The 12,414-nt window shown below is 37.6% G+C and overlaps 1 protein-coding gene across 3 annotated transcripts in view; it reads right to left on the reverse strand.

Annotated features, from left to right (window-relative positions):
- POLA1 (DNA polymerase alpha 1, catalytic subunit) overlaps nucleotides 1–12,414 on the reverse strand; it is a 196,416-nt gene that overhangs the window by 66,541 nt on the left and 117,461 nt on the right. For all 3 annotated transcript variants that reach the window (XM_027727896.2, XM_027727895.2, XM_039391330.1), the window contains exon 35: nucleotides 1,422–1,538. In XM_027727896.2, the coding sequence (XP_027583697.2) occupies nucleotides 1,422–1,538 (117 nt within the window). The remainder of the gene's footprint in view (nucleotides 1–1,421; nucleotides 1,539–12,414) is intronic.

Genomic DNA, 12,414 nt, shown 5'->3' on the forward strand with positions numbered 1-12,414 from the left:
AGTGGAGCATCTTATGCTTATGCAGGCTAATGCATTTGCACTTTGGAAGAATGTGAGAGAATGCAGAGGTAGCAGAGGGCAGAATAATCTCCTTAGAGGTCTCATACATCTCTCTAATAGCTAGAAATCGGATCAAAACCTGAATTTCTTCATAAGTTTTATTGATAACTAATATGACTGGACACTTGTAATAACCATATAAGCCTTGGTCTCTTTTTCCACTGGTATTTACTTTCAATTTCTTAGTTATATACTCAGATTTATGACACAGGTGAAAGGGTTGCTTTTCTTCCTTTTTAATTTAATCTGAAATCACTTGGTTCCTGTGCTAAGAGTTTGGGAACTTTCTCATTTTTATCCACTTTTTAATGCTATTCATTATCTGGCCTTCTCATATTCTTGAACACTAACTTATCACTAATGCAAAAAATGGCTTTTGATTAGCCTTTCTTTCACAATGCTCTTTCAGTCCCTGGATTTTTACTGACACTTATCCTTTGGACTTTTTTACATCTGCGGTACTGAATAAGAGGGACCAAAAAAATCTCATATGGTAAATCAAACAATACTGTTCAGATCATTCACTTAACAGCCCCGCCACAAATTTCTGATTTTTTTTAAGTTTTATGTAAGTAAGAATAATTTAAAGATTTATTACAACCTGAAATCATAGATTTACAATTTTCTTTACAGACTCTCTCACCCTCTCTTTGGTCATTTTATGTAAATTGTCAATATTTCTAAGTGTTAAACTCATTTTTTCCTCTTTTTCTTACCAATTGTAAGTGTTTTGCCAGAATTTTAAAACATGAAACAGAATCAATTTCCTTTAATCTCAGAAACCAAGAGAACCAACAGGCAGTCCTATATTCTGGAAGACCATACCATCTAGCTCAATGTGAGGTTTAGAAGCTTCTACGTTTTTCAGGCATGGAACCAAATTCAAATGTGCAGAACCCAGAACTTCTCATCTCCTGAAAACCCTTACCATCTTAGAGAATCCCCAGAAGATGGCATGAAAGCTCACCTCCAGCTTCTCCACACCAAATTCAGCCAGGTAAGAACCAGTCAGCAGAAAAGCAGGTAGTTGGTTTTGGTTTGAAAGACTGGTTTTGTTTGTCTGTTTTAATTTACCTGTATTCTGGTAGAAACATTCCAGCAAATTCTAGTTTGCTGACCAAATGCTCATCAGCTGGAAAACTTCCAAACACAGCAGCTGCATGGCATGCTCTCTTCACAGCAGTGAGGATGCAGCTTAAATGTGGATCAGGAAAAGCAGAAACAGGCCCCTTTAAACTAATAAACTAATTAAAAAATTCCTGCTTAATCCTGCTAACCTTTGAAAGGTAGAATTGAGAGCCAGGTGAACTTCATGAGAGTCTGGCACCACTGCTGTCAAAGCTTTGTACTAAAACACTCACCTCTGGTCTCAGAACAGCCTTCTTGCAGGCCTGGCACACAGGGCCACTCCGGGAAAAACTCAGGGGAAGACGACGGGTTCGATTCTGGCAAGTTGGCTCCTCACATATTAACCAACCCTGTAGAAAGGGAGAACATAGAAGAAAATAATTTTTTACCATAATTTCAAGTTATAGCCTCTTTTTATTCCACCTAAACAACAAATCACATTAAAGGAAGAAAAATCTTTAACATCCTCTGTGAATCTGATACTATAATACGTATAAAGAGATGAAGGTCTGGATCAGGAACAGTGTGGCCAACAGGACCAGGGAAGTGATTCTTCCCCTGTACTCAGCACTGGTGAGGCCACATCTCGAGTGCTGTGTCCAGTTCTGGGCCCCTTAGTTCAAGAAGGATATTGATGTGCTGGAGCAGGTCCAGAGAAGAGCAACAAGGCTGGTGAAGGGACTCGAGCACAAGTCCTATGAGGAGAGGCTGAGATAGCTGGGGCTGTTCAGCCTGGAGAAGAGGAGGCTCAGGGGAGACCTCCTCACTCTCTACAACTCCCTGAAAGGAGGTTGGAGCCAGGTGGGCATTGGTCTCTTTTCCCTGGCAGCTATCGGTAAGACAAGAGGGCATGGTCTTAAGCTCTGCCAGGGGAGGTTTAGGTTGGATATTAGGAAGAAATTCTTTACAGAGAGGGTAATCAGGCATTGGAATGGGCTGCTCAGGGAAGTGCTTGATTCTCTGTCCCTGGAGATTTTTAAGATGAGACTGGATGTGGCACTTAGTGCCATGGTCTGGTAACCACAGTGGGAGTGGATCAAGGGTTGGACTTGATGATCTCAGAGGTCTTTTCCAACCCAGCCGATTCTATGATTCTATGGTCCTTGTTTAAACACAAGTAATGGCAGAGAACAAAGCTGAAGTCTTCTTGCTTCAAAATCCTACATTATGATCACTGCAGTCATCCTTTCTTTGAAATATACCAAAACCTCTTCTCTTCTCCAGATGAGGCATTAAAATAACAGGATTATTTTATCCAACTATGTAGACCAATCAGCAGGACATCTCATAGACCTTTAATAAATTAAATGTTTAAGTAAAGTGCCATTTTCTTGCTTACACTTTAGAGGAGGAAAAACAATTTTAACTTTTCTGTTTTCTGATGCCAGCCAGAAGCTTTCCTTTCTTCTTTGTTTTCAAATATATATATATATTTTTTTTTTACAAATCTTTCGGGACTTCAATGTAAACTAACATTTTCCTGAGTTAAAATGGAATAAAATCTGAGCCAGTTTGCTCTATCTAAGCTCAGGGAGACAATACAAAAGGCTTTTCTTAAGAGTATGAAACAAAGAATGATTCTGGGACTGGTAAGAATGCACTTTTTGTGCCAGGTGTGACCATAGGCTAAAAACAACACTACACCTCATCTCTAAGAACCACCTATATAAGATACAAAGGAATAGCGTAAGAGAAAACACACAGTTAAACTCTTCCAAAGATTTTCCCAACTTTTGGATATGGCTCAAGGACCACCTGAATCATTGTCTCTGTATTCAGTGGCAACTGGGTGCATTACTACTCCTACCCCAATGAACTTCAAGTGCTTTTTCAACCAATTGAAACTTAGCATCTGCAATATACTGCAGAACAACTACACGCTATATGAAAAAGTATCTTACTTTTCTTGAACACACACACTCTTTCTCTTTTAATGCCTTCTAGTTCTTGTATCAGGAGAGACTAGGAAAAATCATTCTGCATTCACTTTTTCCATGCCACTCATGATTTTACAGACCTCCATCACATCACCTGCAATCAAACTCTTTTCCAAACCACAGTCCTAATTTACTCAGTTGTTCCTTTCATGGAAATCACTCCAAATCTTTGTTGCCCTTCTCTGAATCTCTTCCAAGTCTTTTTTGAAATGAGGGGACTGGGGGGAAAATAGAGGACAAATGGGGAGGGAGATGAAACCGGTATTGTACACAGTATTTAGGATGCTAGATGAACATGAATTTATACAGAAACAAAATGGTATTTACCATCTTGCTCTCTGTTCTTTTCTTTCCTCAAGTTCTGTTTGTCTAGAGCACTACTGAGCATTTGAGCACTGAGCAGTCATTTCCAGAAAGGTATTTATCATTATCCAAGAATTGTAATTTTATTCTTCCCTTGTAAGTCAATACACACCCTATATACAAAATTAGGATTGGTTTTTCAGCATCTGCCTTCACATTACTTGGCAGAAGATTTCATCTTCCAGTGTTAACTGACAAGTCCAGTTAGTCACAAAGTCTACCTGCAACTCTTCTCAAGCAGTTCCTGCTTTTACCACCCCTGAGCAGCTCAGCCCTGCAAACTCTGCATTTCAGATCATCAGCTGCTCGTGTCTGTGTGGGTTATAGTGACTGCTTATTTTTGCCTGTTACCAAAATTTTTGTAGCTCCTGCGAAGAAGTTAAACCTAACTGTACCAGAATTCCTGGTACTTTCATGGAAATACTAGGAATCAGACAACAACTCAAAAAGTTGCTTGATTCCATTCTCACTGGCTCTTCAACAAGCTGTTCCAACTGTATGTTCTGGCGATGACTTATACCTAATTTCCACTTAAATTTCAACTTAAAAATATCTTCCATAATAATTTCAAAAGTTCTCCAAGGCTATTTCAGGCTTTTTGTTTGTTTATGTATCTTTTTAAGATGAAAGTTCAAATCCTTTACCTCATTTATGGCAGAGACCTCTCTTCTTTCACCATTTTTCCAGCCATATCACAATTTCAATACTATCCCACTTGGTGTAAAGTCCACCAAAACACTTCCTGTTGCCCTTGCACACCAGAGCTTTTATGTCTATGTTGCCAGACCAAAAAAACTGTGTGTGGAACCTCATGCCAACAGTAATGCAAATTGCTTCCTAAAATGTGTGCTCAAGTCCATAATGCAGGAATTGAGTCTATTAAGATAAGCAGGTAGATTCATTTCACCCAACTTTGATATCTAAAAGCCTGATAACCAGTTTAAGCTGGTCACCCTATGATTTGTTTATAGTAAAGGGAGGAAGAAAAATCATCTCCAAAAACTAATTCACCTAACAGATTTTGGGATGAGGCAAATCCTCCCTAATCTAGATGCTCTTAATAAAATAAGGGGGGTTGGAAACAGTGTAATTAGTGATCTGATCACTAAGTTTGAGTTTTATTGTTTTGTAGATTAGCAATGTAAATAACTACATATTTAATACTGCACAATGAGAAAATTTCAAGAATTCAAAAACCTGCAAATTTAATTTGGTCTCTTGCACAACTGTTGCCCCAGCAGTCCTAGTACCACTTTCCTTGTCATATACAATTTATTTATGACAAATACTTCAGAACTAACATTATAAAGATAAGACACTGCTCAACAAGACTGAGCTACTTCATCAGCACATGCTTCATTGTGAAAAATCCTAACTTAGGACACAACCTAACACAGACACCTGACCTGTGTCTTCTGAAGTCAGCAGGCACAAATGAGCCTCAAGTGAAAAAGATAGTCCTTGACTTTGGTTTTGCAAATGAAGCTCACATTTATTTTTAAAAGAGGACGGTGTTTATCTGTTGCCTCACATTTTTTAAATAACTCAGTTTTGACAGACTTGGAATAACAAGTCTTTCTTTGTACAGAAAAAAAAGCTACTCAAGGATAGCAATGAGATCTTCAGGCACTCACTTATGTGAGTACCAAGAATATCATTAGAGCCACAGTGAGGGAGAACAAAAAAATTTCTGGAAAGGATAATGAATTGTCACAGATCTTCCATTAAGTTAATTTTTAGAGACAAAAGTTATGCTCTGTATAGAAAATTGTTTATGTCACATTTGCTTATTATGTGGCATCTCTACCTATGAAACATCTGGCAGCAGTCTGACACAAGCAGGGCCTTCAAATACACAGCCAGGCAGGGGGAGATGCAGAGGGTGTCCTCACCCATTCCAAACCCCTCCTGTTAAAGAGTGTAATTGTTTCAGCTGTAACTATGAAAAGATTCTGTGTGCAGGAAGAGAACACTCATGACTCAAAACGTATTAAATGACTACATTTGAACTTTGAAACAATTTATTATACTAGAAAAACAAAGCATGGAAACTGCCAGACAGCAAGATACTTAGGGAATGCAAGTGCAACTGAAAAAACAAAGCCTGGAATGGGAGCATCATCCCAGCTTCATCCCAGCTGAACAGAATATTCAAAAATAGACAACCATGAAAATAATGCACAATAAAAATAAATGTGTTTCCTGCCACCTTTTGGCATTTTTAGCTAACAATTAAGAAACAAAGGACTACACCACTCACAAGGTACTGCTTCCACTGTCTTACAATGGAATGCACAGATGGTCCCCCTAAACTACCACTGACTAATGATATTTGAAGAGAGTTTCTTTATGCAGTTGTACCAGGCTAATGCAGTCACTGTTGAAGAAAGCACTGGGAGCTTTGCTGGTCACAAAATACAGGTGCTTAAAGTAAAAAAACGGTAGGATAAAAATAACCATTCAACATCAACAGCTTACTATTATGCTTGTTTTCAGCTACAAAGAAATAATGATAAAAACATACAAGTTTCACCGAATAGTACATATTGCAATAAAATATATTTAAAAAATTAAGATTTCTAAGTATTGCCTACAATAAAAAGCCCAAACACATTGCATAGATACTAAATGTTCCTTCAATTCATACAGAAAACAATTAATATCATTTGTATAGACTTCCTACCAGTTATAATTAACATTAAAGAGGTCTTTTCTTCTTTGTCACCTCTCTATTCAGGCCTTATTTGTTTTTGTTTGTACTTACTATCTGTTAATCTCTCTTAACATATGACAACAATAACTGTTGCTATTATGCATGGAAATTAAACATGTAGATAACTGTGTGAAGGGAGCTATTTTTGAAAAAAAAAGCAGTATCAGAAACATGTAGGTCTTTATGCCTCTTGTTTTGCTTTGATAATTAAGCCATAGCCTTGATTTGTTTTAAACAAAAAACTTTTCCATGGCCATGCATGTTGCAATCAAATTCAATACATGCATTATGTTCTGATTCAATCTGTTCAAGTGCATTATTGTTAACTCTTATTTGATCCATGTCTGTCATCTTCACTGACCAAACAAAACCAATCCTTCATTTCCCAGCAGCTATCACTGAGTCTGTAAATTAATTTGCAATAGATCAAACAAAATCATAATAGGAAATCTTCAGCTTTGTTCTACTTGGTATCTGCAACACTGTGGGAAATGAAATACAAGTTGATAGAGAGTGGAAAAAAAAAAGCAACTAGCGTTTCCAAACATTCTGCCTACAAATGCTTAGTTTATTTTAAAATATAAAAAGTATACAAAAAAACCCCTGAAACAAATGCAAAATATAAAAGAAAATCCCTCAAAAGTATTATGTCCATGAACTGTAGATAAAGGGGAGAAATTTGCAAGTCAAAAGTAATTTTGTTTCTTTTTAAGTCTGTTCTTGAGAATTAGCCTCTTCCATTCTAGTGATCAACAAGCATTAGAAGTATTACCCCAACATACAGAGGCAAGTGGTTTCAGAACAGCCTGTCAAACAGACGTTGCAGGAGTCAACAACATACATTCATTTAGCCTTATCTTAATAGTTTTTACATTTCACAATGTAGCTTGGTTGCCTGCTACAGCAGAAAACTGGATGTGCTTCTCTAGGATACTTCAGTTCTGCATCTGTTCCTGCCTTTGGACAGTCTGGATGCTAAGGCACTACAACGCTTTGGAAGTTCACATGAAATGAAAAAACATGGTAGTAAAAAGCACAAAGCACTGAAAATTATTCACAAGTCACTATCAGTTACTTTGGAGTTGAATTTAATTGTAATTTGTGCTTGCTTCTCTAAAATCTTTCTCCTCATTGAAGACAATTTTAACATGGGCTTTAGATAATGGGATCTTACTGGATGATGTCCAATCTCCAGATGGCTGGGAGACCTGACCTTGAGCATATTACATTCAAAATCCATGGCTTCAGCATTGCAGAGCTGAAATTATCACCTTAAATCACCAAACACACCAGAAGGGAAATGTAGGAACCCAACCTGAACGTACTGTCCAAGTCAACCAGCATAAGCTTGCTGTTCATGCCACTGATCAGCAAACCAGTTTTTGCAAGGTTGAATGTGAGAGACAATGCAATGAAAACTTTCTGATCAGGACATCATTGTGAGTCACTAATCAGGCCACTTTAATTTCACACTGACCTCCTTTTTTATACTATTCCTACAAAAGCATATTATTTTCACTCATTCCAAGACCAGAAGCTTCAAAACCCACTTTCCTGCCAACGTCCATTATTATGGATAGCATTTCCTAACAGGACAAATCTGGCTGAAGTGTCTTTAAACCCTCTGGAAGGATGAGGTTCCAATAATATTGCATTACTGGGTACACTATCAAACATATAAATACCCCCATGTAATGTTAAAAAATAGATGATTTTATGAAATCAAATCAGGCCGTTCATCATGGCAACAGAGGACTTGACTCAGTGGCCTGAAAGTTATCAGTTCCAATCGCAATAATTGTTCCACATCACAGGTGTGTTCTCCCTCTCTGTGCCTTCTGTAAATAGCTGAGTGTTTGGGGGAACAGACAGACAAACTTTCCTTAGTGGTAGACAGCATCTCAGGAATTACAGCCAAACCCTCTGTTTGCACATTCTCTGGCAAGTGTTTTGACTACTAATAGTAGCTACATCTTTAAACATGAAAGGTGGTATGAATATTGACTTAAAGATGAGCTATTGCTGTAAAGTTAGGAAAGTTTCTCTGTTGTGTACCAGAAACCAAATTACTTTCAAGTAATTTCAATTCCTAATCTGCTTTTTTGCCCGTTTAGAACAAAGACATACTCTAGTAATAACACTGATACAATCCAATGCATTTGCACCATCCTAGTGAGATAGCAGCAACAATTAATATCTGAATGGCACTGTGAGAACTAGTGTCACGCACTGGAATTTTCAGACAACGCAGACTTGGGTGACACCTGCCTGCCACTGCTACAATGCCAAGAAGAAATCCCCTCAGGTCAGGGATGCTATCATAAATAGTGAAACGAGACTTCACCAGAAAACTTTACCCACTTAGCGATGTGAATCATAGAATCACTAAGGTCAGAAAAAACCTCTAAGATCATAGAGTCCAATTGCTAAACAAGTGCCCCAAGTGCCACATCCACACACCTTGTGAACACTTCAGGGAGGGTGATTCCACCACTACAGTGAAGTTCGGCGTATTTTAGGTTCTTGAAGCAACATCCCACTTTTTTCATGGGCAAATGTACCTGATAAAAACCTCAGAAGACCACTCTTACAAAGAAACAAATTCTACCGCTGCTAGACATAGGAGAGGTATAGACTCATTAAATTTTTGAAAGGGTTTTTCAAGATAGAGGACTTGATGAGTCTGGGATTGGCATAAACAGAAACACACTATTCTCTTCTGAAGGAAAAGTAACTCTTTGCAGTGTCCTGGTGCCTGTCTGCTTTGTGTACTTTCTGTAGCTGCTTCCAGTCAGCTGCTTTATCCTGAATGTCCTTCCAGAGCAAGTACAAAGGCACATCAATAGTTGCTTGATTGATCTTACAGATGGAGTAATTTATTGGTGAGACTACCAGAGTAGACTCAGTGTAGAACACTTTGATCAGGAGAACCCCACACACGTGACACCTTAAGACATTTGACTTTGTCAAGTCTCTGCATCTCCTGGGAGCCTGCGCAGAGACAGCCATTCCTCTGGAACTTGTAGCTACTAATACAAACAACCTGGAGACAAGATTATCTCAATTTATAAAAGACTAGGTCAACATATGAAAGGACCACCTTTCATATGTTTAAAAACCTACCTCTTGGTCATCCCCCTCTTTGGGCACAGGAAAGAAAAGAATAAGTAAATTCTTCATCAAGGTGAAATTCTAAGATAATTTTGTCAGAAAGAAATTTGAGGAAAACAAAGAAGAATATGCTGTCACAGAAGAGTGTCATATATGGAAAATGAACCGTCAGGCTTCCCTTCCTTCCTCACCCCCTAACAAAATGATCACCATCAGAAGGAGCCTTTATAAGGAGCATATTATCTGTTCTGGCATTTTTCCTATCAATGATAATCTTCTTGATAAGGAATAAACAGGCACGCTCTGTTGACAAGAATCACGCAAACCAAACAGAACAACTGAGTAATGGAATTAGAAGCAATCAGTGACGCAGAACTCAGGGCCAGCAACTTTTTCAGGATCCTACAAGGCTTGATATTCCACAAACCAGATACCAAGCACTAATAAAAACATGTACCTGTGAGACCATGAGAAGGATCTCATTTTATCTTTCAAGGAAATCTAGGGGACTTGTAAAGCCTCTTCAATTAGTAAGTTCGAACATATTTAGATCTCAAAGCAGTATATGAACAGACATTGTTATCGAAGCACTAGTCACTCCAGCCTTCTTTTCCACTTCACCAAAATTTTAAAAAGAAATTTCCGGAGAAGCTCTCTCTACTTATTTAATATGTTACCATAAGGAGATCCAATTGCACTGTCAGAAGCCCTAATGCTAGGTTCAAGAGATCCCTTCTAGAGAAGAGGTTATGCCTGAACTCCATCCCAGAATTTTAAAATGTAAAAGAATTTCACAGTGTGTGCAAATTCTCTTGAACCATCAGGCATAACTGAAACTTTTAAGTCAAAAACATCTTAAAACTAAGTTAAAATATTTATACTCCAATTTCAGTACGTAAGACAAAGATGACCTTTGAGAATGTTTTGTTTCAAGGTTTTATACTGCTGTCCTAACTAACATTTAATCATCTCCAAATAACAGATTCCTTTGATATTTTCCCAGACTCTTCAAATAGATTGTTTTATAAAAAAATTGGGTCAAGAGTCTACTATTGATGCTGGTTGACTGGAGCTTTTGTTTTTTTATTTTAAGTGGGATAGGTACCACGTTAAACATGCTTTCAAGCTTCTTATTCTCAAAGATATTGCAGCAAATGCTTAGAATAGTGAAGCACCTTAGGTTTGTTTAGATTTCTTTATAAATTTACCCTACATCTTAAATCCCTTACCCAGGGAATGCTTACTTTATGTTCTCTGGTATTTTGTTGTGTGTTGTATACATTTTGGTAATGTAAATTTTTTTAGTAACTATTATAGTAACAACAACTGAAATTAGTTCCTGAAATTAATACAAAAAGCTAACTATAATGCAGTAAGAGATCTGATCATAGATCCAGTGTCGTATAGGACTTTTCAGAGGACCTGTTTTATCAACTCAACTCTTGGCCACTGACTTTGTATTAATTTTTCTTTTTCTATACAATAAATATCATATGTAGCTCCTCATCCAGAAAAAAATAGGTTACATTTCCCACTATGAGTATTTTTAGAGTCTAATGCTACCTGATCATCCAATTTAGGGCAAATGTAAATAGCGACCACAGCATTTCACACTCCATTTCATGCTGCCTCACTTTAATGGAAGATGAAGATACAATTTCAATTTCTTTTCTAAGCATTTCCTTATTTTTAGAGCTTCTTGAGTTTTGGCCTGTATAACTGATCAGAGTTTAGCTGTGGGAGGGAGAGGATAACAGAACTCTTACAAAGAAAGGAAATTCCTTTCCTGGATGGTTCACTCTACTCCTCTTGAATTCAGCATTATCCAAGCTGATGAACAGATAGACAAGATCTTCTAGGAAAAATACAAAACTTAAATGAAAGATGAAACAATGAGATATGCTTTTCAAAGTGTATTACTTGAAAGCAGTACAGATACTGGAGATGGTTGGTTATATATCCAGTGTTATTATCACAGGAAGCACACTAAAGAATGTTATCAAATTGAAGCATCTCAGCTAGTAACTTCCTAGTGGAAGGCAAATGATCACTTCACCACCCAATGCTGGTAAAAGAGAAGGACACCCTCTCCAAAATACTTAAACCTCCTGCTCTCAGAAACATTCATATCTGTTGTCTCAGTTCCGCACTGGAAAACTGCGAGCCCAAAATGACCCAAAGGCACCTGGAGTCAATGGAACCACACCATTGAAGGACCAGACTATGAAGGTCCAAACAACTAGACAAACTGCAACTGAAGGCAATGTAACTACACTGACTTGCTACCTTAAAGCAAGCATGAATGAGGACACAAATACTACCTGAGTTTCTTAGAACACAGAATGTCCTTTTATCTTGAAAAAGCTGATGATATGGTAACAGTAAAAGCACTGATGTAGATTCCAGGTGGCCAGCTCACTTAAGAGAAGTGAAGCTGCCAACTGCGCTGTCTAAAACACCCAAAGTTTGTATTGGATATCACGGAAAACAGACATTAACTTGAGAGGATTTAGGCTACAACAAAATTATGTCCCATAGCATACTTTTTAGGAGTCCTTTCAGTACTTGCATGCCCTCACAGTCCTATCAGCAATGCACTGCTGTTGTCACGCAAAGTCAGCCACAGAATATCATCTGCCTATTTACAAGCTACTGAAAATGAGTTCCTGAGTTTCAGGAATGGTATTTTGTAATTTTGAATACTCCAAAATAATAGAACTTGAATTGCATTCTAATCCAGATCTGAGGGGTGGCGGGGTAGAATCAAGGAAACCATGAAAGACCAAAAGAAAATTTCATATCAATTTTACCATTAAAAGTCTCGGAAGTGTGTGTATGTAACCAAAGCAGCAGATAACCATTGAGAAATGCACCCTTACCCAACCCCTCAAGAACTCAAACGCTCAAGCTAACGTAAAAGATGTTTTAAACAAACTTACCAAACAAGACAGAAGTGAAAAATATCTTGTAGGTCAATGTCAGAGTTTTACATGCTATTAGAAATTGATTTTCTTTTAAATAAGACACCTTTAAATGTACAGTCACATGTCTTTCATATAAGTTATTTGAAACTTATTGATCTCATTTGTGCAAAGACCAGGC

This window comes from Pipra filicauda, unplaced genomic scaffold, assembly GCF_003945595.2.
Source record: "Pipra filicauda isolate LSUMZ 115617 unplaced genomic scaffold, ASM394559v2 scaffold12_size5214236_pilon, whole genome shotgun sequence".
NCBI lineage: Eukaryota > Metazoa > Chordata > Aves > Passeriformes > Pipridae > Pipra > Pipra filicauda.